This window comes from Electrophorus electricus, chromosome 26 (assembly GCF_013358815.1).
Source record: "Electrophorus electricus isolate fEleEle1 chromosome 26, fEleEle1.pri, whole genome shotgun sequence".
Lineage (NCBI taxonomy): Eukaryota > Metazoa > Chordata > Actinopteri > Gymnotiformes > Gymnotidae > Electrophorus > Electrophorus electricus.
The window spans coordinates 6,695,759-6,720,758 of record NC_049560.1 but is presented as its reverse complement, the minus strand read 5'-3'; the positions used below and the strand labels follow the sequence as shown (position 1 = coordinate 6,720,758).

General features: G+C 48.9%; 1 protein-coding gene across 7 annotated transcripts in view; it reads left to right on the top strand.

Moving 5' to 3' along the window:
* Positions 1-25,000, top strand: part of LOC113575405 (ephrin type-B receptor 3) — a 46,405-nt gene that overhangs the window by 21,356 nt on the left and 49 nt on the right. Inside the window, exons 2-16 of one of the 7 annotated variants that reach the window (XM_027006887.2) lie at positions 2,799-2,863; positions 6,843-7,515; positions 10,244-10,399; positions 11,255-11,590; positions 13,240-13,364; positions 13,823-13,985; positions 14,395-14,503; positions 15,642-15,694; positions 15,912-16,034; positions 17,070-17,317; positions 17,653-17,868; positions 18,059-18,208; positions 18,325-18,518; positions 20,512-20,667; positions 21,949-25,000. The exon at positions 21,949-25,000 is cut by the window's right edge and continues 49 nt beyond it. In XM_027006887.2, coding sequence (XP_026862688.2) covers positions 2,799-2,863; positions 6,843-7,515; positions 10,244-10,399; positions 11,255-11,590; positions 13,240-13,364; positions 13,823-13,985; positions 14,395-14,503; positions 15,642-15,694; positions 15,912-16,034; positions 17,070-17,317; positions 17,653-17,868; positions 18,059-18,208; positions 18,325-18,518; positions 20,512-20,667; positions 21,949-22,057 — 2,876 coding nt within the window. In that variant the 3' untranslated portion in view covers positions 22,058-25,000. Of the gene's footprint in view, positions 1-2,798; positions 2,864-6,842; positions 7,516-10,243; positions 10,400-11,254; positions 11,591-13,239; positions 13,365-13,822; positions 13,986-14,394; positions 14,504-15,641; positions 15,695-15,899; positions 16,122-17,069; positions 17,318-17,652; positions 17,869-18,058; positions 18,209-18,324; positions 18,519-20,511; positions 20,668-21,948 lie in introns of all 7 variants that reach the window. The other 6 variants (XM_027006885.2, XM_027006886.2, XM_027006884.2 and 3 more) reach the window with 6 other exon arrangements.

The window sequence follows — 25,000 nt, the reverse complement described above, 5'->3', positions numbered from 1 at the left end:
CCTAAACGTGCCCCTGTCTTGCTCTGTTATTAGGCCTAGTTTGTCATTAGTGGATTACAGTGCACAATGTGTGTATGTGTTCTTGTTTGTGTGTGTGTACGTGTGTGCGACTGAGGGCATGAGAATGTCATTGTGTGCCTGCGTAACGGATGCCTAATGTGTATCAGACCCCTGTCTTCTGTACTGTTTGTATCAGACCCCTGTCTTCTGTACTGTGTGTATCAGACCCCTGTCTTCTGTACTGTTTGTATCAGACCCCTGTCTTTTGTTTTGGTTACCACCCAGCTTCTGTCATTTCATTCATGATAGGAGCATTTCACTCCGTGTGGGCTCAGTGTGGTCTCGGTGTGGGCTCAGTGTGGTCTCAATGTGGGCTCCCCCTCTGTTTCTCATTACACACAGAAGAAACACTAATCTGGGTAGGCAATGCAGCGCAGAACAAATGAGAAAATCACACATTGTGAGAGTGAGAGTGTTTGTTCGGCTCGGCAAGCGTAATCTGAGTGACAGTAAGCACTGGCTGCTTGTACCACTCCTCTACCGTCGAGTATTACGGTGGTGAATTTGAATGTGAGCCTGGCCACCTGCCTGCACTGAGGGAATGTCCTGGCTGCTGGGCACCAGAACCTGCCGTGAGCTTTAGACTCCCAGCCTGGACAGAGCAAGAAGGAACAGAGCAGCGTAGCGAGAGGGGAGAGGCTTACTTTGGATGAGCCTGGAAGACTGGTTAGGCAGGTTGTGAGTGTGAGCTGCTGGCTGTGAGACAGGGCTGAAGCCTCTTTCTGTAGAACAGGGAGGGGAAAACAGAGAGTGCTGTGCTCCCTAAGGCTTACACAAACACAACCAAGCACCGAGCATGTTTCAAAGAAGCTGTTTGAGCACAAGTGTCTCTGTATGTGTGTGTGAGGAGGAAAATGGTGTACTGAGTGATGGTATTAAAGCCCGTTCTCCAAGTAACCCTTTGACCCTTTACATTGGGTCATATAGTATGTGTGTGTGTGTGTGTGGGACTGCCTCTCAGAAACATATTCTACTCAAACAAAACCACTGCTTTGCTGTTTTTCAGCATCACTAATAAAGTGTAAACAAAAAAGGCTATTGAGCACTCACACACAATGTCCCAGCTCTTTACTGAACATTCTGCCATTTTTTCACTGACTCACACACGCACGCACACACACACACACACACACACACACACACACACACACGTCCCTCTCTGCCATTTTTCTGCCTTTCAGTGAGATGTGAACTCTGGTTTTTGGGTTGGTTAGGATGAGACGATGTCTTATACATACTGCTGTTTCCCATAAGTACAACTGACAGTTAATTGCGGAATATGGCACACAGAAATTATATTCTCACTAAAACTTTTCTCTCTTTCTGCATAAAGATAATGGTGACTGTTATACCACAAGGAAATGGGAAATTCCATTAATAACATTGTATACTTGGCAATTGTCTGTGTGTGTGTGTGTGTGTTTGTACAATTCTTCCATGTCACTGCTAGTATTAACCCATTTCTTCTGTACTCTTTTGACTTTTTCATGTCACGTTTCATGTCACTTCTTACACTATGAGACACAAACCATGGATGTATCACACAGGCTTGATGACCGCAACCTAACTAGAAAAAAAAAAAAATTAAAATAATAAATCAGTTTGTAGCCTCAAAGTTAAAGACAGAAATACACTTCCCTCTTTACAGTAAAAAAGTAAGACACAAGTGGCTTTATCTATAGTTCACACAAAACTAACCCCTATTTTCAGTGACATGGTACGACCCAAAAATATGGCGGCTCATAGAACACGGGCACCCTCACCACGTCACCATGTTAAATGAACTCACACTCCTCAACCCTACCCATTATACTACGTGCACCTGTATCAGACGAGCAAGAAGAGGGAGGATGTGCTGGCTAGCTGCAGTCATGCCACACTCCACACACTCTACGAGAGTCCTGCCTGTTTACAGCAGCCGGGGCCTGGGGTTGCTGATTCAAACTGCAGCTGCTATATATAGACACCAAGAAGTGCGGCCAAAAGGCAGAGGAGCTCATCCCCCCCCCCCCCCCCCCCCCGAAACTGCTTCCTCGTGCCTGATCCTCTTACTACGCATAGTGTGTGTGCTCTCGAGGGTCTGAGAGAGGCACATATGGCTCGTGAAGAGAGAAAAATGATGTAGTGAGTGAGAGGAGGAGAAGGCGAAGCACACACAGAAGCCCTGAGCAGGTTGTGAATGTCTGTGTTTTATGACACCAATTAATTAATTGTTCCCTGTTATATGTCTTCTGGAACTTTACAGATGCAACATAAAGTGTGTGTGTGTGTGTGTGTGTGTGTGTGTGTGTGTGTGTGTGTGTGGGAGGGGTGCTGGGTGCTGGGTGTCTTTCTCTCTTTAGAAACTCTTAGCTTTCCCCCCCAGCCAGTAAATACATGGTTGACTAAGGCCTGTTCTAAACCTGCAGGTGGGGTCTGGATTCAGACCCTGTTCCCTCAATGCTAGGATGAGGGTGTTTCCCCCTGTCTGTGGATGGACTAATGACTTGCCCCTTTTGCCTGTGGACACACTGTAGAACAAAGGAGTGTATGCGGCTGAGTCCTCACCTCTGAGAGTCCCCATGAAATCAAGGCCTCGCTTCAGTTCTTCACAACATGCCCTTATTTCGAAATGCCTCATTGGAAATTACTTAGATCCATGTCGGTTTGAGTCAGTGCTGTTTGCCTGTTTCCTGTTGCTGCATCTGCTGGTGTGTCTTGGCTTAAACATTTTTTTTTATTCTGTTGTGTGTTTGTAGAAACACTGATGGACACCAAATGGGCCACTACAGAGCTGGCCTGGACTGCGCATCCTGAGACAGGGGTGAGTTTAAAAAGGATCTTTAAATGACTCTGTGTGTGTGTGTGTGTGTGTGTGTGTGTGTGTGTGTGTGTGTGTGTGTGGGTGTGTGTGTGTGTGTGTGTGTGTGGGTGTGTGTGTCTGTGCGTGTCCTGTGTGTCTGTGTGTGTTATTTAGCTCTGCTCAGTGTCAACACAGAACTTGAAACAAACAGATGGTTCTAGAAACAAATAGTTTGGGCTAAGTGTATGAGTCAAAACATAACATATGCATGTGTGTATACTGGTTGGTCAGGCTATGCATGCACACGTGCTGTTTGGGCTGTGTGTCCTTGCACGAATGTGTGTATATGTGTGTGTGTGGGTGTGTGTGCGTGTGTGTGTAACGGCTGCTCAGGCCGTGTGCAGTTTGCTGGGGTAAATTTGAAACCTAGGTCAGATTTCACCCTTCCTCCAGCGCGTGAGCATGAACTACAGCAGAGCTTCTCCACACACACCATCAAATGGCAGTCTAGGAGCACATGACCCCCTACAGATCTCCCACACTGACCCCACCCTGCTCCTGCCTCCTCCTGTCGTTGGCTTTGTGCTCCCTGGCGATGGAGAGCTTCGTCCTCTTTCTTCCGGCCCTGTGCTTTACAGCCTTGTCTGGCCCCTCTACACGCCCTAGACTCCTCAGTGTGCAAGAGCAGCTGTTCCCAACCCTGCTCTTTAGTTCCAGGTGATGTAGCACAAGCCCCAGCACTGACCCCAGCCACAACAATCACAGGCTTTCTTATCATCCCCACCCCAACTCTAAATGATCCGAACACTCCTAAAAGCTCCCCACGCCCTACACACCATGTCCTCATACCTTAATAGTTGCCTCCTTTCAGCACACCCACACACACACACACACACACACACACACACACACAAAACGTTTCCACCTTACTTCAGTCTGCTTATTGTCATGTGTGTCTATAACTCACCCAGAATGGTCCATATCTCTGTCGAGGGGGAGGCCAGATCAGTCCATTTCCGGGGGTGGGTGTTAATGAACACGTGTTTGTGCTATTGCCGTGCACTGCGCAGCATACTGAAATATTGCTGCTGCTGCCTGAATTGGCACATATTCTCTCAATCTCTCTACCTGTCCTCTCTTCCCTTCCCCCTCTATCTTCTTTAGTCTCTCTCTCCATCTCTTTACTTCTTGTGTTTGTTTGTTTACTTGGCCGCCTCACATGCTTATTATTTTGGATGACAGGCATGTGAGCGTTTGAAGGGAAGCCAAACAGAAGAGGGCGGAGTGGCCTGTGAATAATCATAAGAGCAGAAGGAGGCAGACGCAGTGGGTCCTTGTCTGACTCACTCTCACTTTCTCCCTCTGCCTCCCTCTCTCTCTCCCTCTTTTCCTCCTTTTCTGTCTCTCCGTCTCTCCCTCCCTCTCTCCCTCTTCCTCACTCTCTCTCCCTTTTCCTACCTCTCTCCCTCTGTCCTTCCCTCTCGCTCTCTCTCTCTCCCTCTTTTCCTCCCTCTGTGTCTCCCTCTCTCCCTCTTCCTCACTCTCTCTCCCTTTTCCTACCTCCCTCACTCTCTCCCTCACTCTCTCCCTCTCTCTCACTGTTGGCCGGCGGGACAGGAGGCTGTGGGGTCGTGGGGAACAGGGCATCAGCTTCTACACCCACTACTGAGGAGATTATTAAAAGAAAAGAGAAATGAAAAACAAGTGAAGATTAATGTGAGCATAGAGAAAGGGTGGAGGAGATCCAATCTGTGAGAGAACGAGAGAGCGTTAAAAAGAGGGACTATCAGAGAGCGAAAGAGAGTGAGAGAAGAGCTGGAAAACACACACACACACACACACACACAGCTAGAGCCAAGTCACCATGACCACTGCCAGAAGACCCAATAACTGCAGTCAAAGTCAAACTGTTTGAGCAGTAAAAAGGGAAAAGTGGGCAGGTCAGGGCGTGTCAGCGTCTTCCCTGATGTGCGGAGGAAAACCCATTTGGACAAGAGAATGAAAGCAGTGACCTTAGTCATCAGTGGTCAGCAGCAGCCCGGCACTTTCTGCCAGCCGTGGCCCTGCGATCTGAAAGTAAAATCACGCTCTCAGCTCTGACCGTAAAGGATGAAGGAAGGATAAAAAAAATAAATAAAAAATACACAAGAGCTGCATAACTATTAAACTGGAAAAGTAAAATCGATGGTAGAGATCCTGACCCTCTTTTCCAAAGCCTTTTTAATGCATTTATTCTGGCGAACAGAGATCTTGATGCATGGAATCAGAGCACTGCCGTCCCGGGAGGGGCTGACCTCGGCCTGACATGTAGCTCCGCCCCCCCTGCCGCGCCCACTCCTGCCCCTCAGCAATTCATTACACAGAGCTAAAGGGCCATTGACACTTCCTGCTTTCTCTTCTTCCATTGACCTGGCCAGTGATTATCGATCCCTGGGCTCCTGCCTCCTCTGGGCAGTATTACAGGCTGCTGGGAGGCCGAGGCTGGTGGACTGGCTGTCTGCCCCCGCCCCCTGGGAGCTCCAGCCATATATGGGCTGTCTGCACTGCATCCATTTCCCTCAGTTAATTAAGGCTCTGGACCTCTGTACAGGCACGGTGCTCTGAAACCAACCAGCCCACAGATGCTGTCCGTTTTCCAGTGTGCGCTTACAGAGCCTGTGGGCGTGCCATGCGGCACCCTGGCCATTCGTCTCTGGGCTTGTGCCGTTGGTCTTGGCCAGACAGCAGAGGCCCAGACTGGGAGAGAGTCCTTCCCAAAGTCTCTCTCCTCTGGTCACCAGTCTCTCCAGGCCCTGTGCCACCTCATCCCATGCCCATGGCCTGCCACGACCGGCCGTTGAGAACAGGCTCGTCTGAGCAAACGAGCAAACAGCATACGATTAACTGTGCATGTCTGTGTGAGTGTATGGTCTCCTCTCAAACCATTATAATGGTATAGCCATTAAAGCTGTTCCTTTTGCCCTGTGCTCTGTTAGCCAGTGTGCCGTCTCCTGTAGCTAACAGGCTTTTCCTCTTAACTGTGGGTGATGGAGAGGAAAGCACCTGGCTGCAGCAGTAGACGACACTCATTTCCTCCAACAGCACGTGTTGTCGAATGTGATGTAATCACAGCCACATAATTGAGCTGTAATTGGCTTTGAAGTGATGTGGTGGGAGCCGTGGACCTGCGATGAGGTAAACACCCCCTGCTGCTTGGTGAGACGGAGAAAGACTCACCCACGGCTGGGAATTAGTGTGAATGTGCCAGGCAGTTCTGCTGTTTCCCAACTCTGGTGAGGAGACATGAAGGCAGTAGCATTACAGTGCTAAATGACAACTGGCGATTGCATGCACACACGTGCACACACACACACACACACACACACACACACACACACACACACACACACACACACACACACACACACACATACACACACACATACTCATAAATACATACCCTCGCACACACACTGAAAAGGCACAAACCAAGAAGCAAAAAATTAAATTATGCTTTTCTTTCAGTGCTCTGATTATATGTATCTCTGTTTGTCTGCTCTATCTGTCCTTCATGCTGTCTGTCCTGCTCAACACCACCCAACACTACCCGTCCACCACCTACACCACCCAACACTAGCCCTCAACAACCTACACCACCCAACACTAACCGTCCACAACCTACACCTCCCAACACTACCGGTCCACAACCTACACCACCCAACACTACCCCTCAACAACCCACACCACCCAACACTACCTAAGCATCCTACACAGCCCTCACTGCTTAAACAATAGAGAATCTCATCCAACATCTGACTGAGATGTCATTTGAGAACCCTACAGAACAGAAAGCCCATTATACTACAGTGTTGGAACCACAGAAACTTGATTTGATGCCCCAGACAAGAATCAGAAATATGTGCTGCTGTCATAGAGAATGCTCTTTCTGTAGACTGTAGACAAAGTTGGTGCTTGAAGGTCATTATGGACCTGTGACTCTCTCTCTCTTTCTCTCTAACAGTGGGAAGAAGTCAGTGGTTATGATGACGCGATGAACCCTATCCGAACATACCAGGTGTGTAATGTTCGAGAGCTGAACCAGAATAACTGGCTGCGCAGTGACTTCGTTCCCCGTAAGGACGTTCTGCGCGTGTACGTGGAGATGAAATTCACCGTGCGTGACTGCAACAGCATCCCCAACATCCCCGGCTCTTGCAAAGAGACCTTCAACCTCTTCTACTACGAGGCTGACTCTGACTCAGCCACCGCCACCAGTCCTTTCTGGATGGAGAACCCCTACGTGAAGGTGGACACCATCGCCCCGGACGAGAGCTTTTCCATGCTGGAATCGGGTCGGGTCAACACCAAGATACGGAGCTTCGGCCCTCTCTCCAAGGCCGGCTTCTACCTGGCCTTCCAGGACCTCGGCGCCTGCATGTCGCTCATCTCCGTGCGGGTCTTCTATAAGAAATGCTCCACCTCCATTGCTAACTTTGCCGTCTTCCCCGAGACGGCTACGGGTGCAGAGGCCACGTCACTGGTCATTGCCCCGGGCAGCTGCGTGCCCAACGCGGTGGAAGTGTCCGTCCCTCTGAAGCTGTACTGCAACGGGGATGGAGAGTGGATGGTTCCTGTGGGTTCCTGCACCTGCATGGCTGGCTTCGAGCCCGCCATTAAGGACACACAGTGCCAAGGTGAGTGCTGATATAGGAGCTGATATATGTGCTGATATATGTGCTTTTTGTTTTTTCGAGCTAAAGCACATGCTCAGCATGCAGTTCTGCCTTATCTACTGGTGTCACGTTAAGCCACCTCTACAAGTCATGCTGTGGCTGGCTGAATGGGAGACGGAGAGTAAATGAGAAAGAAAGTGATGAGAGACAGGGAGCAAGAGTGAGAAGAGAGAAGGAGAGAGGTCACACAGAAAACAGATCTCCTTTGCACTGAGGTGAATGAAACCAGTCTGGCAATCAGTCAGACTGTAACTGTGGTGACAGTGAGCGGAGCAGTCTGTGAGAGGTCAGGGGTCAAACGGGGAGCGGAGCTGGAGAGCGGAGCAGGAATCGATCCGTGGCGGCGGGCCGAACGCAGCAGTGAAACATTAATGAACAATGTTAACACAGAGGAGCCGCTCCTGCAAGAGTCATGATGGCTCAGGTTGAGAGGTCGGATGGAGCCAGTTTCACATTTTATAAACCGCTCAACCTCACAGAGAGGCCGAAAATGGAAAACAACTGTAACGGAGGGGGCAGCTGGCAGCTGTGGGCAAGGGGGAGAGTGAAGGTGTGCCCAGCGGGGATGTGGTGGGCAGCTGGAATAAATCTGCTCTGTATCCGCCACATGTTTAAAAACTCATCCGTTTGCTCCTGGCAGCTCAAGGTTAAACCCCTGGTGACTGGGCCTGATAAAAAGCATCCTAATCAAGCAGGCCGGAAACCAAAGCAGGAATAAATCTTTCTCTTATCTCTCCCGTTCACCTTCTGACACTCCTTCCTTTTGTCCCCATCTCTCTCTCTTCTGTCTTCATTCTCTATCTCTTTTTCTCTCTCCCTTTCATGTCAATCGAAGGCCGTGGCTCTCGTTAATACTCTGCCTAAGCACCACCAAGACTTTCACATGAATATTAATTGATTAGACCCTTTTTTTTTCAATGTTCCACATTTCTCAGCCCTCCCTTTTCCTACTTCCAATTTCAGCACGAATTCTAATCAGTTTTTTAAGCCCTGTATGCGTGTGAGAGAGGGAGCGAGAAGGAGCCAGCAGGAGCTGCATTTTTTGCCTCGTCTTCTCTCTCTCTCTCTCTCTCTCTCTCTCTCTCTCTCTCTCATCTGTTCTGAGAGGAAGGGTCCTACAGAAAGCAGCAGGATGAAAGGGAAAAGCTGACTCCATCCCTTTTTTGGAAATGATTGATCAGCACGTCCCTCCCTCTAGAAACCACACGCTCTCGTTTAAGGCAAAGCCTCGACTGGGCCTGGGCAAGCGGGCTGCTGTCTTCTTTCAATTAACATACATGAAACTGGAGAAATTAACCCACTGAAGAACTGGCCCGGGTGTGGGACACAGCGGACGTCCTCTAATAAACTGACTTGAAGCTCACAGCTGCTCCTTAGTGGTGATTACTGCTGTGTGAATGGAGCAGGGTTGGAGATCCTCGGTCTGCCTGTGGCCAGCTGTGATTAATGGTTGAACAAACAGTGGCTTTACTAACAGTGCCAGCTTTTAGCTCTATTGGAGCCCTCTGCTAGTATTAAACACTTGTAAGGGGACGCCGGGAGAAACGGGCTGTGATTTAACTCCACCTAACCACTGACTTTGTTTTGACTCTGATTGGACGGCATTGGGGCTTGCCCTCCTACCCAATGTCTCTTCTCCTTGCAAGGCCGTGTTAAAGAGTGAGCCAGTTTATCAGGTCGGCGGGCAAACTTCAGCTCTCTGTTCCTTCTGGCACTAATAAACCCGCCCTCATCTACCAGTGAGGTCACTGGAGAACACGGCGGCAGTAAAAGGGTAGAGTGTGGTGTGGGTGTGGTGTGTGCACATGTGCGTACCTGTGCGAGTGTGTGTGTGTGTGTGTGTGTGTGTGTGTGTGTGTGTGTGTGTGTGTAAACATCAAATAGAGGCTGAAACAGTCTCCACAGGCCACCACTGACGCCATATGCTGAGCACACTAAACACTTGACTCACTGTATGGTCTGTACACCAAGTGTTCAGCTCTTCAAGCACTCAACACACCACACACTTAGCACATATGCTTAGGAGAGGAAGGGCTTAACTTTTATATTTAACACACTGAACACCTGAACACCATGTACATAGCACAGCATACTATATGCAGACCATGTGCTTAGCACATTATACACTAGTGAGACCAGTGTGCTTGGTGCACGTTTAGCATAGCACGCACTTAACACATGTACTTAGCACAGCATGTGCTGTTGTTCTGTTGCTTACGTGCTTCAGAGCCTTTCAGCAGGTCTGTGATTCCTGTGGCGTGAGAGCTTGTGTTGAAGTGTGAGCTGAGTGAGTTTGACTGGTGGTTTTGCTCATGACGGTTTTGCTGTAGTCCTGTAGTGCTGTAGTGCGGTTTCTGTGAGGGATCTGTGTGCATTGTGGGGGAGATGCTTTGCCCCACAGGCAAACACACACACACACACACATGTACACACACAAACACACATTCACAAATACACAAACACATACACACATGTATACACACACACATACACATGTACACACGCACATACACGTATACACAAACACACTGTAGAACTCACACTGAGATCAACACTCCTGGTGCAAAATCACATACTGCAGAGAGCAGAGACATAAGGAGTGCTCAAGTAGAGCCAACATTCCTCTGTCCCGCAACGTGGCGATCGATGTAACTGTGTGTGTGTGTGTGTGTGTGTCTCCTCTATACAGCTTGCAGTCCAGGGAAGTTTAAGTCCAAGCAGGGAGAGGAAGCCTGCTCACTCTGCCCACCCAAAAGCCGTGCCACCTCCACTGCCTCCAGCATGTGCCAGTGCTGGAACGGCTACTACCGCGCTGACAGCGACTCCCCGGACACACCCTGCACCAGTGAGTGCCTCTCTCTCTCCCCATCTCCTCCTCTCTCTCTCTCCCACACTTCTCCCTGCTGTCAAACACCGAACAGGTCTTTAATCTCATGTCACAACACAAAGATCCTCTGTATCTTTTGAATGACGGTCCGAAGAGCTTGGGTGTCAGGGTCCTGTCCTGATCCAGCGCTCCCTGTGCATCGGGTTCGCCCTCAGGAGGCAAGCAGAAACAGGTACAGCAGATCTGACCTCTGTCCTCTGGTCCTCTGCTGCACTCGACATCGCACGTAGAGCTCTGACCCCATGTTGCTCTGGCGCCGACTGAAAGGAATCTCTCTGTTGGTTGTAAAGAGTAAAAATTAACACAGAACATAGATACAAATCTATTCAACTATTTTCCTGGTTGTTTTCATGAGTTGTTTGATTATACCACAGCACTGATAGAGATAATGCAGCGGTAATTGGATAGGAATTGCTTTAGTGTTGCTTCTTTCTGCCTTCTAGCAGTTTTTGCACAGAAACACATGCACACACACACACACACACACACATACACACACAGGAAATAGTTCAAGTGTGAACTCTTAAACCCTACCTACACACCCAAAATCTGAAATAGCGGCATGTTTTACATTCAGGACAGAAAACAGGGACACAAACATAAAGACAGAGTGTAAAAACCCCAGTTTTCTTTAAGATCGCCTCCTGACAGTAACCTACATGTGGCGTGCTGCTGAGCTTGACGTGCATTTCCTCTTGACCGCTCAAATTTAGTATGTGGTCAGCACATGGCTAATAGAGTCCAGGCAAGTAACCGGAGCCCTTTGTTAAAGCCGACGAGCTGAACGGGAGCATCTGTTTTTGTGTCCTGCAGCCATTCCGTCGCCCCCGCGGAGTGTCATCTCCAATGTGAATGAGACCTCACTGGTGCTGGAGTGGAGCGAGCCGAAGGACCTGGGCGGCCGTGACGATCTGCTTTACAACGTCATCTGTAAGAAGTGTCTGCCCGAGCGCGGCACGTGCACGCGTTGCGATGACAACGTGGACATTTCGCCGCGCCACCTGGGGCTGATTGAGAGGCGCGTGGCCGTGAGGAACCTTCAGGCCCACACGCAGTACAGCTTCGAGATCCAGGCAGTGAACGGCGTTTCCAACAAGAGCCCCTACTCGCCACAATACGCGGCTGTCAACATCACCACCAACCAGGCTGGTGAGTCTCACCAAATTTGTGAGTGTGTGTGTGTGTGTTTGTATGTGTGTGTGTGTTTGTGTCTGTGTGTGTGTGTTGGTGTGTGTGTGTGTGTGTGTGTGTGTGTGCGCGTGCCTGTGTGTTTGTGTGAAAACAGGCAGTGAGTAATGACTGAGCAAGCACATCTCATGAAACCATGTGCTTCACCCTGGAAGCCTCGGGGCCTGTCCCCCCAGCAGGTCTGTGTGGTGCATCTGCAGGAGGTGTTACGTGGAGATAGCTTTCATGGAGGTTCCCTCTTTTTGTCTGCTGTGAGAGTGATGTAAAGGATTAACCCTCTCCCTCATTCTGTGTGCTGACCTCCTCACAGCTCTCTGCTCACACAAAGCCTGTGGAAAGCCTCCTGTGCTTGGTCAGGGGGAACCTTCCCCAGACAGTGTGTTAGGCCATTGTTGAGGTGGGGTCAGCCTTTTTCCTACACAGACCCCCTCCCTGCACACCAGACCCTAGGTCACTGAGATCCAGGAGGGTATTGGGGGATTGGATCATGGGGCTGATTCTCCCAGGACCATCCCTAAATATTCATCCACCTTTTAAGAGCAAAAGCAAATATAGCACATAAGCTCGGTGCCACCATGGTTACCTCCACTGTCTTCACAGGAAGAGGCCCCTTAATCCCACGGCTGGAATGGGAGTAGAGTCTGCTCAGGAAGCATTGTCCTTAGGGGATCTAGGAGTGGGACTCCCCACAATCAGAGTTAAGATGGTGAGAGAGAGTGAGCCAGTGAGAGAAAGAGAGAGAGAGAGAGAGAGAGAGAGAGAGGAATGATAGAGAGAACCACAAGAATGAAGTGCTATAAGGGACAGGATCAAAGACCTAGATCTGGAGATTAGAAAGCTTTTAGCAGGGAAAGAGAAATAGAAAGGAAGAGAGAGAGAGTGAGAGAGAGCTAGAAAGGAAGAGAGAGAGAGTGAGAGAGAGCGAGAGATGGAACGGGAGAAGAGGGATGAGGGAAAGAGGTAGAAAAAGTGTACAGCATCAGGGGAACATAAGAAGATGACAAGGTGTCTAAAAAAAAGAGGAAAGTGTGAAAAGGAAGCCAGGGTGGAAGAGGTGGACCAAGGCATCTTCAGAACTCTGCAGGAGACCTGAGAGTTGATACTAAACTGAGTGCAACTTAGGTGTGGAGCAGAGTGTGTGTGTGTGTGTGTGTGTGTGTGTGTGTGTGTGTGTGTGTGTGTGTGTGTGTGTGTGTGTGTGTGTGTGTGTGGTGGAGCACAGGGGTGAGAGGGAGAAAAGAGAGAGAGATTGATAAATATATTGAGGGGAGAGAGACTGAAGGGAGGCAGACTGAGTGGAACTCAGGGCAGAAAGAAAAATGAAATAGATGAATGAAAGGATAAGAAGGGTGTGTGTGTGTGTGTGTGTGTGTGTGTGTGTGTGTGCGTGTGTGCCTGTGTGCGTAAGTTTTCCGGTTTGTCAGTCAAAGCTCTTCTCACGAGGGATTTAAGAACCCATTATCTCCAAGGAAGAGGCCGACACACTCAGCCACACACCCAGCACACACACCCAACACACACACACACAACCCGAGCCACAACACCTCACTATTGTTCACCCAAAACCTTGAGTCTTTAGTCATGTTTGCCATCATGTCTTCTCTCCCTAGCTCCATCTGCAGTTCCGACTGTCCACCTGATGGCGGCGTCAGCGAGCACCATGAGCCTCTCCTGGCTGCCTCCTGAGAAACCTAACGGCATCATCCTGGATTATGAGATTAAATACCATGAGAAGGTAAGCATCAGTGTAAGGCAGCGGGGCTAAGGCCATCGCATGCCACAGTTCCATTGCTGTCTGCCACCACGTATTCACTTACTCCCACAACAGAAACTATTCTTCTCTCTCTTTCTCTCTCTCTCTCTCTCTCTCTCTCTCTCTCTCTCTCTCACTCTCTCACTCTCTCTTCCCTTGTTCCTCTGAGTAGGGAGGGGGGCAGGGCAGAGATGAGAAAGGGTTGGGGAAGAGGATTTGCATGATGGTCTGTGTGTGTGTGTGTGTGTGTGTGTGTGTGTGAGAGTGGATGTTACTGATTTGATATGATGGCTAGCTTGGGTGCTATGCAAGGTGCTGGTTTGAATGCTATTAGTTTTTGGTTATGGCTTATGTCTAGCTGGTTTGGGTGGTGTTAGCTTTTGTGGTGCTGTTTTGGATGGTGCTAGTTTGATGTGGCTATATTTTGGTGTGCCCTGCAGGACCAGGGTGAGGCTATTGCTCACACCATGACAGCTCAGCGGAGCTCAGCGCGGATCGAGGGCCTGAAGGCTGGCACGGCGTATGTGGTGCAGGTGCGCGCCCGCACCGTGGCTGGATACGGGCGCTACAGCAGCCCCACTGACTTCAGCACCAACCACCAGAGTATGAGCCATGCTCTCTCACACACACACACACACAAGCACTCACACACATACTCGCACACACTCACCCACAAGCACACACACACACATGCATACACACATATACACACACATGCACAATCACATCCACAAGCGCACATGCAAATGTGCACGTGCACACACTGCCCCCATATTTTACATGTTTTATACATGCATGCATATATAATATAAATCCAAAGAAGATTCTAGGTGAAGCTTATTTTAGTCCATAAAAAAGGGAGGGTGTTCTGCCGATAGATAGAGGTGATAAGAGGTAAGAGGAGGTAAGAGGAGGTGAGAGGAGGTGAGCGAGGGTGAGAGGCTTACTCTGTTAATGTGCCCACAGTTGGACCATTTCTCACTCTTCCTCTCTCCCTTCCTCTCTCTTCCAGCCGACCCAGAGAAATCGCTCCAGGAGCAGCTGCCCTTGATTGTGGGCTCAGCCACTGCCGGTCTGGTCTTCATCATCGCTGTGGTGGTCATCGCTATCGTTTGCCTCAGGTGAGAGCTCGACTTCCACCGGCTCTAAGCTAGTCCTCCTGCCATTTGTGTGTGTGTGTTTGTGTGTGCGCAATGATGGTCGTGCCGTATTGTTGCTGCTACACTGAGAGTCTGAGACTTCACTCTGCTCCTGGCCTCCTCTGTGGGGGTGTGAGTGAGCACACTCTCGCTCAGCAGACATCCTCCTGGGAAGAGCCTCCTGAGCTGCCTCTGCTTCCCTGGACCAGAGACTAATCCCCCTCATGCCCGCTTCTTTGGGGTACTGTGACCTGAGCTGTTCGCAACAGCACCAACCACAATATTCTTCACCGGCTTCCTACTGCACGGCTGCATTGTGTCTGAGTGTCTCTGCATGCCTGCGAATGAAAGAAAAAAGAGAAGCCCAATGAAGGCCTTGGAATATTCCGGAACTTCATTTGAATTGGAAATGAGATGCAAATTACCGGCGGGTATTATTGCCCCGGTTACTGGTTAGACAACAAAGGAACCACATTAACATGTAATTTCAACAACCTCCAACACCCTGCCCCCCTCTGCTACCAAACACTGCACATTAATAGACAGAGAGAGCAGAGGAGAATAAGAGGGGAAAAATGAAAAGGGAGGAGCCAGATATGAAGCGCACAGAGTAGGAGGAGTTAGAGAGCAAGCCCAAAGGAAGCCCCAGTGTGAGCATGTGTGACAGCGTGCATGTGTGTGAAGGCCTGCCTGTGTGTGTGTGTGTGTGTGTGTATGTGTCTGTCTATGGGCTTGTGTGTGTGTGTGTGTGTATGTGAGTGTGTGTACTCCTGCGTGTGTGTGTGTGTGTGTGTGTGTGTGTGTGTGTGTCTTTACATGTCTGTGTGTATGACAGCTACATCCTGCTCTTATACTACAGATTTCAGTTAAGAGATGTGACGTTGCACTGTAAGGGAGAAGTAAGGGGTCTCTAGAGGCCAGATTTGCTGCGCTCTTAATTTCAGTATCCTACCCTTCCTCCCTACGACCTCAATTTCGAAGTCTCCTGAGGTCTTGGCAGGGGTAATGCAGGCTTCTTTCAACACGCCTGTTTTGCCATGATTCAGGGCAGGGAAAGCATCAACACACAGTGAAGCTCTATTCAGCTTTTATATTGTGAATGGCTGTGTTTTTTTCACAGGAAGCAACGAAATGGCTCTGAGTCAGAATACACAGAGAAACTTCAGCAATACAGTAAGTTTCTAGAGACTTCACATGCCAGGGAGCGGTGAATTTATCTGGTCCACATGATCCATATTCTTAAGTTGGTTCATGCATAATTGGAATCAAGATGACTGTGAAAACACATTATAAAAAAAAAATCACACACCAAATACCAAACATGCCAGAGCTATTTCCGTCTGACAGTTGCAATTCATACTGCTATTTCCCCCTGTTGAATCCCCTATAGTAACTCCAGGGACAAAGGTCTACATTGACCCCTTCACCTATGAGGACCCCAACGAGGCCGTGCGAGAGTTCGCTAAAGAAATCGACATCTCGTGTGTGAAGATCGAGGAGGTCATCGGCGCAGGTAACCAACAGCCTGAGCTCCTGAGCGTGCGGGGGAGGCGCGTGCGCCTCAATCAGGCCATACCCCTGGAGGACTTCACTCCACGCGGTACTTAAACCACTTCATCCGCCCTCCCCCCAACTCTGACCCCTCCGGCCTGTCCTCACTAACGGCTTCACTCACTGCGCGAGCTCCTGGAGTTCAGCTCCTCCACGTTTGCAGCACCCGGCACCTCCATAACTCTTCTCCAGTCTGCTGGCCTAACCCGGGGAACAAGCGGCTACCTAACCCAACCCCCCCACGTGCTCTGCTCGTCCTGGCCGTGACGGTCGATAGCTCCTTCCCAAGCCCCTATTATGAGCTAGATTGTATCGTAATGGTTTTTTCGCAGATTGTTTTAGTTCTGCTAAGATGAATGCGATGACAGACGTCGAGGAGGCCGGTAGCAGAACCGGTTCTGTCGGATCTGCACAAGGAAGGAAACAGCTGATGCGTTTAACATGCAACTTTACTACAACTTTTTAAATCTGGCGCCTCCCAGCTTGGCCTCCAGTGACCAATCCCATCCGTGTCTTCCTCTCACCCATCTACTCTCTTCCCTGCCCCCTCCCCAACCTCCCCAACGTCTGTGCATGCTGCCCCTTATGTAGATATGATAGACCGTAGACCCAGGCCAGCCAAGCTCCTATCCCCTCCGTTCCATCCCGTTCGCCCTCTCTAAATCCTAACTCCCCATCCTTCACTGCACTTTCCCCTTTTGCCGCTCTGTCCACCCCTGCACCACCCATCTTTCAGCTTTGCCTGCTGTACCAGTCCCCACCCTTGCCAGCGTCGCCTCCTTGCTCCTTCCGCACACAGAGCTGTCGCCACCCCTAGTTCCGCCTCCCTGCTCCGAGCTTTTTATGCTGCCTACTCTCCTGCTCTGGCTCCTCGGTTCTAACCAGTAACTCTCCCCTCTCCTCTCACCTCCTCGTCTCTCTCTCTCTCTCTCTCTCTCTCTGTCCCTCTCTCTCTCTCTCTCTCTGTATTTCTCTCGTCTGTCGCGTGCTCATGCAGGGGAGTTTGGGGAGGTGTGTCGTGGACGTCTCAAACTCCCAGGTCGGAGAGAGATCATCGTGGCCATTAAAACACTGAAGGTGGGCTACACAGAACGCCAGAGGCGGGACTTCCTGAGTGAGGCCAGCATCATGGGCCAATTTGACCACCCTAACATCATCCGCCTAGAGGGCGTCGTCACCAAAAGCCGGCCAGTCATGATCGTCACTGAGTTCATGGAGAACGGCGCGCTAGACTCCTTCCTCCGAGTAAGAATCCTGACAGATTTTTCCCATTTGTCACACTTCTGCTTCTTCAGAAAAAAGGGACTGGGCTGGATGTGCCTCACAATGCACTATGTTATAACTTTATTTCTACTATGCATTTTAGTTTAGCGTACACCATAAGATAATCTCCCCATGTGTGACTATGGTTGTAGAGAATAAGGAGGCACTAAGTCCTCTGCTGTGTGGCAGACAGTCACTCTAACATTCAGAGTGGAGTCAGCACATTGATGAGCCGCAGTCTGAGAGGAATGTTAAACACAGACATCTCCAAGGCAGGCCAGTGTATGAAGAGCCTGGGTTCTCTTTCTCTCCTGCAGCTGAATGATGGGCAGTTCACGGTGATCCAGCTGGTGGGCATGCTCAGAGGTATTGCAGCGGGCATGAAATACCTGTCCGACATGAACTACGTGCACCGGGACCTAGCAGCCCGTAACATCCTGGTCAACAGTAACCTGGTGTGCAAGGTGTCCGACTTCGGCCTGTCTCGCTTCCTGGAGGATGACCCCTCAGACCCTACCTACACCAGCTCACTGGTGAGAACACACACAAACACAAACACAAATACACACACACGTGCACACACACACACCCACAAACACACACACACACGTGCACGCACATGCACATGCACACACACAGACACACACACACACACACGCACACACACAGGAATTAGCCACCATGTGCCCTGTCATTAGTAATATAACTAGCAACGTTCGGCAGGGAGGAAAGATCCCAATTCGCTGGACTGCCCCGGAGGCCATCGCTTACAGGAAGTTCACCTCCGCCAGTGACGTGTGGAGTTATGGCATTGTCATGTGGGAAGTGATGTCATATGGAGAGCGACCATACTGGGACATGAGCAACCAAGATGTGAGTCCTCTCCTGCTCCTCCTCTCGCTCTCTTTCTCTCTCTCTCTCTCTCTCTCTCTCTCTCTCCCTCTTTGACGTGCTCCACTATGACTCCACCATGCCCCTTGCTGCTTTAGGTGATTAATGCGGTGGAGCAGGACTACAGGTTGCCTCCACCCATGGACTGCCCCACTGCCTTGCACCAGCTCATGCTGGACTGCTGGGTGAAGGAACGCAACCTACGGCCTAAGTTCTCCCAGATCGTCAACACGCTGGACAAGCTCATCCGCAACGCAGCCAGCCTCAAGGTGGTGACCAACACGCAGTCCGGGTAAGCGTCCCAGTGCCACTCGGTCGAACACCCTGTTCAGTGGATCAGCATTACAAATGAATTTGTATTTACTAATAATACAGGTCCTTTGTGGGTGGAATGACTGAGTGAGTGTGTGGGAGAGCTTACATGTTTTGGGGTGGGTTGCTGAGTTAGCGTTTTGCAGCACAGGCCAGCAGAACTGCACACTGCTCTATAGGCATTTATTCCTATTGATTATTTATTCCTTATATTATGTGTAACAAATGATCGCCGAGCTACAGAAGCATACAGTTTGTGAGACCTTTGATTTCACTTTAAGCAGACAAATTACATTGTAATGTAAGGTCTTCTGAAGTTATGCAAGCCAAGCCTAATCGTATAAAGAAATGAACCTCTGCGTGACAAGCATTACTGCCATGATACAGTTTAGTTCGGATCACATGCAAGAGCCTGGTTCATTAGGTTCATTACCATAGGGTGCACTTAAACACCTGAATAACCAATCACATGGCATATTGGTTGTGAAATACAGATGTGTCGACCAATTGATGTACATATTTGTATAACGCTAACTGCTTTACTTTATTATATGATAGGTTATACAGTTTGAGAGGTCATTAAAAGTCATTAGGAGGCAGTGCTGGACTGGAGGACAGGGGTCTAACCTGCCTCCCACTGTTTGAATGTAATGTGCACATCCAGGAAATTGTGAGTGTGTGGAGGAGACTCAACAACCTGTGTTTTGCCTTCATGCTGATTGTTGAGCAGATTAGGGAAGAGTAATTAGCTAGATTAAGGCAGTGCAAAGATGGGAATGGTTTTAATTAGCTGCTAACGAGATTTTAAACGGGCCAGCAGAGAGGTGGGCCCCTGCCGAGCTTAATGAGAGAAGAGAGAGGGGGATGGGCTACTGTCACTGTGATGTCATTACTCAGTACTACATGGTCACTGCAATGACCTGCATATGTTTTGCACACGTACACTTGTGCCTACAGCAAATGGAGAGAACTGATGGGTTTCATGCTACTCAGAAATGAACACCTCTCACCTCTGATCTCAGCTGCAGCACCGCACCACCCATAACACCACCTTTAACACTGTAACACCACTCGTAATACCGCAGCACCTCCCTTAACACCTCAACCATAACAGGACATAACCATAACATCCCAGGCTCCTGATCATAAGGTGAGGGCAGCACAGGTGTGTTCCGGGCTCCAGGTTTTAAGTTTGGCAAGGAGAATTGCTCCGAGTCCTAACAGAGCTCCTTTAAGGCTGTGTCCCAGGATAATGACCACAGGGCCCTTCAGGCCGAGCACCAGGAGCTTATTAAAGCCCATTCCTCACATCCATCTGGGCCTCTCCCTCCTCAAAGGAGCCTCTGTATCGCTCTTATTAACTTTTTTCCTCCGCTCTCTTAATTGTTAATTAATTTAATGCCATCAAAAGACGACAAGGATCAGCGGAGCAGGGCGCCGGCTGGAGTCTCCATCCCGAAGCCTCTTGCTCTGAGCTATGCTACTGCAGGTTATTAAAACTTCATGGTGGCCTGATTGAAACCCTCGATGGGTCTCTGTCTGGGTCGTGGCAGGACCGAGAGCAGATAAGGCAAGCCATGCTCAAATAAAACAATCAGCGTTGGTGTTTTTATGATGCGTGGGAGTACCCTAGTCAGGTTTGGCCGGTACATAATGAGACATTTGTTTGAGTTATGGTCCATTTTTATATTGCGGTATTCAGTTTTTAGAGTAGGTTGAGCCCCCATGCTGGTGTTCACTTCGGAGAATGTTTGGCCCTGAGTGATTCTGATCTCACACTTCTTAACGCCCTGGAAGAGCTTCCACGTGTCTCCAGCCAGTTGGCCACAGATGAGGCCCAGAGACTCTCGGCCATGCTGGCCCTGCATGCCCTACAGGCTGGGAGAGGAGGCGGGGGTGTGGGGGTGAGGTTGACTGGTGGAGGTGTGGTGTGACCTAACCCTCTCTCTCTCTGTCTCTCTCTCCCCCTGTAGGGCCTCCCAGCCCCTGCTGGACCGCAGTGTCCCTGACTACAGCACATTCACCACTGTGGGAGACTGGCTGGATGCCATCAAGATGAGTCGCTATCGAGACAACTTCTTGAACGCTGGATTCGCCTCCTTTGACCTGGTGGCCCAGATGACAGCAGAGTGAGTGGCTGGCTGTAGAGGAGAACAGGGCACATCCGGAGTGTCTCAAACACAAAACACAGGAAAGAATGATATGAAATTGAGAACAGCAAACACTGCACTTAAATGAGATTTAAACACGCTTTAAACCCACTTAATCTGTAACAGCTACAGCGGCTAAAAACATTTAGAGGTCAGAGTCCAGCGCTAACCGATGGTTGTGTTGGACTGGAAACGAGGAGGCGGATATGAATGGGGCTGTTAGGATCAAATAAATGAATTGGGATAATAATAATAAATTTATCAAGTCCATTAAAAGGATAATAGAGGATGGAGGTGTGGGTAATTTGTTTCAATTTGGCAGCCTGACAGGTGGACCTATCAGTGGATTTCGCCTGTCCTTAATGGCTGGTAATTCAGCTAATGATCTTCATTTATTATCATTTTCTTCTCCGTTGATGGTGTGATGAGGCTGAGGCAAGGGAAGGGCGCGAAAACGCAGTTAGCGCGCGTGGAGTCTCTGCGCTAACAGTGTGTGCTCGCGAAAGGGGGTGGGTGGAGAGGGAGGGGGCCGCTCGCCAGGCTGATCACGCTCTCCGCACTACGCCACTCTCCTCCCCACACTTCCGTCTGCCACCGAGGGAAAACAAAACAGCGATATGGGAATGAAAAGAGTATGGGATATTTTTTTATACTTACATGGGCTGTGGTGTTAAGTAAACACAATTGGGAGAGATTAGATTTCCATGTCTGACAAAAGAACAGGAAGCCGCTTGTGCTTTATTAAGGGCTCAGTTGCAGCCATGTTTCCCCTCGCTCTTGGATTTCTCCCTCCTCTTTGCCTAGGTTGGCACAGACATGCTGGGTTTCTTTTTCATGCTGAAAAACATGCTCTTCTAGCACTGTGACTGTGCAAAAAAGCACTGCACATTCTGAAGCTCCGTGTTCAGCTCAGCCAGGATGAAATGGCAGTTGGTGGCCAGAATGAGCTGCTTAATCATTGGCCAGAGCTATGACCTTCCCTTTCTGGGCCTGCTTAAACTTCACCTTGCTCTCAGAGCCCTGCCGATCAGTCCACACACGGGAGCATAGGTCACATGACCTGCTCATGCAGCCCGTGCATGCCACTACCCTGCTTTCTCAGACAAGCAGCACTGAGATGCTCACCTGGATTCTCTCCCACGGGGACTCAGCTATCAGGAACACACACACACACACACACACACACACACATGCACGCACACACACACAGGTCTTTTTGAACCAGAGGAGAGAATAATAGTGTTTGTTTGTCTTCTCTAGGGATCTGCTACGGATAGGTGTAACACTGGCCGGCCATCAGAAGAAGATTCTGGGCAGCATTCAGGACATGAGACTGCAACTGAACCAAACACTGCCTGTCCAGGTCTAAGACAGGAAGAGGAGCGACTATGCCAGAGAGAGCCAATGGGAAACCCCAGCTGCCTGACCATCTTGCCAATCAGATAAAACTGGCTTGCAGTGCCTCAGACAACTTTTTTCTTTTCCATTTTCCTGTTTTTCTCTTATGACTGCATTTTTTTTCCACCTGGCAAAGACATTTATTACAATTATTTTGTACATTTTTTAAACAAAAAAGGAGATAAAAGCCCCATAGCCCATGCCTGCTTCTCCCAGCCTAGCTGTGAGGGGCAGTATGCATGTGTGCGTGAGCGTTTTCCTTCTTTCGTGTGGTTGGCTGGGATGTGCCCCATTTTCAGAGCCTTGTCACTTCCTCCCATGAAATCCTTCTCACTGGAGCTGAGAATCAGACTTCCTTTGAATCTCAGAGGTGATGAACTCCACTGTCTTTATCCAGAAACTCTAAACACACAAAACACGAGGGCTGGAGAAAACAGAGATGAGAAGTCCATCCAATGTTAGGAATTGTTATATTATGTGTGTATATGAGTGTGTGTGTATGTGTGTATGTGTGTGTGTGTGTGTGTGTGTGTGTGTGTGTGTGTGTGTTCTCCATCTTCATATTGAAGGTGTTTTACTTAAAGGGCACATGCCTGAGAAGGACTAGTAGGAGGGCCACTGGCCAGGTGAAAGGTCACGGAACAGCACGATTGAGGATGGAATTGTCCCTGGCGTGTTTACTGCCTCACTTGGACTGGTGAAAACAGGTGTTGCGGATACGGGATGGTTTCACCGTTTATGGAATAATCATCCACTGTCGGGATTATCCGCTGGTTTCTCACAATTTCATTTCCTGTTCGGTTGTTTTTCTCCACCTGACGAACAGACATCCTCGGTATCATCCTGAAATATGGCTGGTCATCCTGATTGTATGATGGTTGGGGCAAAGACAACACATCCCATCTGGACTGGCCTACTCAATAATGAGAGTGTATGTGATTTTTGTGTGGGACTGAAAGTGTGTATTAGTGTATGAGGTTAGGAATTCTGCACACGATTACTGTACAATACTGCTTTAGCTGCTCCACACTGGTGAGGAAACCGCATGAACCGAATTGTGATAAGGAGCAATTATATTTCAATCAGCTGTAATCTGTGGACAATTATTAACACTTTTTTAAGGAATCACACTTTTTTAAATAAATATGATATATGCATATGTATTATTGATATTATATATGCATATATTATAATTATATGTGCATGTATATTATAAATATTATATATGCATATATAGTATACGTGCATTATTCAGAGACTTGAGAGTGAGCTAATCCAAACCCACGCTTCTTATTTCTTTATCTGCTTTCATCTTACATGGATTTCCAGTTATGCAGTGCCAGGTTTAATCTCTGTACAAACACCTTCTATTTATTTGCCCTTGCACAGAACATGAGGACTGACTATCTACAAGGAGCAAGCAAACCAATATAATGATCTCATAAGAATTCCATATTGTATATGTTGTTGTTCTAAACAGCCTGTTCATGTTTTGTAACCAAAAAAAGTATGATAAAACTATGTGAAACAAAAAGAAAAAGTGTTTAAGGAAGTTGAGAACGTTGTTGGTAATGTCCGCGGTGGAAATAAGGTCACTGTTGCTAGCTGCTGGAATTTGCAGTGAAGAGGCACTATCACAGCCAAAAGTGAACGTGCACTTCCTGATGCTGGTCTCCACGCACCTCCTGGTGCTGGTCTCCATACACCTCCTGGTGCTGGTGTCCATGTCCCTCCTCATGCTGGATCTTTCCAACCTATACATCTGGGAACTTTTCAGAGTCTTGCTCCAATAGCAAAGGGACCCATCCAGAACCACAATCTTAAACACAGGTGTCCCACACCCAAAAGTTATTATCTTATATTCAGTTTTGTTTAATACTGAGGCCTTTCTATCTGTGTTTAGTCTTTGACTGCTTCCCTCATGCGTATAAAACTGTTATAGTGTGATGTGGCCTCTATTTTCCGTCTTCCATGTACTTTAATCGCATGCAGCATTCTGCCAGCATTCCCAACCACTCCTCCATATCCTCTGAGCATCTGCTGAAGTTTTAACAATACCATCAAAGCTCTTCACTTTTTATGCTAAGGTTAATAAACCCTTCCAGCACAGCTAAAAGAACTGTAACCTAAAAGAACTGTAACTGTAATGTTTTCTCAGATGGAGCTGAATCAGGGCACTCAGTACATAGACCCAGTGCAGTGCGGGGGTTCAGGACGCTCAGTACATAGACCCAGTGCAGTGTGGGGATTCAGGATGCTCAGTACATACACCCAGCTCAGTGTGGGGGTTCAGAATGCTCAGTATATTGACCCAGCGCAGTGTGGGGGTTCAGGACGCTCAGTACATGGACCCAGCTCAGAACATAGATCCAGTGTGGAGGTTTGGCACAATGTGTTGGCACAGGAGGGTGAATGGCTTGAACTATGCCCCACAGGGGGTTGGCAGGTGGGTATTTGGCCAGAAGAGGTGAGCATGTCTCTCCCCCCAGGCCTCGGGGTGAGTGGAGGGAGAGGTGACCACATCTCTTTCCCCAGGCTCGGGGTGAAGCCTTTGTAGGCCTCTGCAGAAGCAATAATCATTTCCTCTGTAGAGCTCACAGCTTCCCGTGCAAAGGGCTAAGAGATAGAAGATAACCACCAGGAGCGCTCCTACAGTTCATGAGATTGTTGCGATTCAGTACAGCGACTGGACACGTTTCCCACAGCACAGCAAACAGGGCCTCTTAAATGGCAGATTGCAAAAGCAAACAGACGGTCATTTTTGAGGCTGTTTATGACCTAAGAAATCAGTGAGAAAATTACTTATCATTGTTTAAAATCAAGTAACCTGATAACATGTATAATAGTAATTAGTTAATAGTGTGAAACTAGTGTTTTCTGTTAACACTCTATATGTCTTGGCTCATTGATCTTT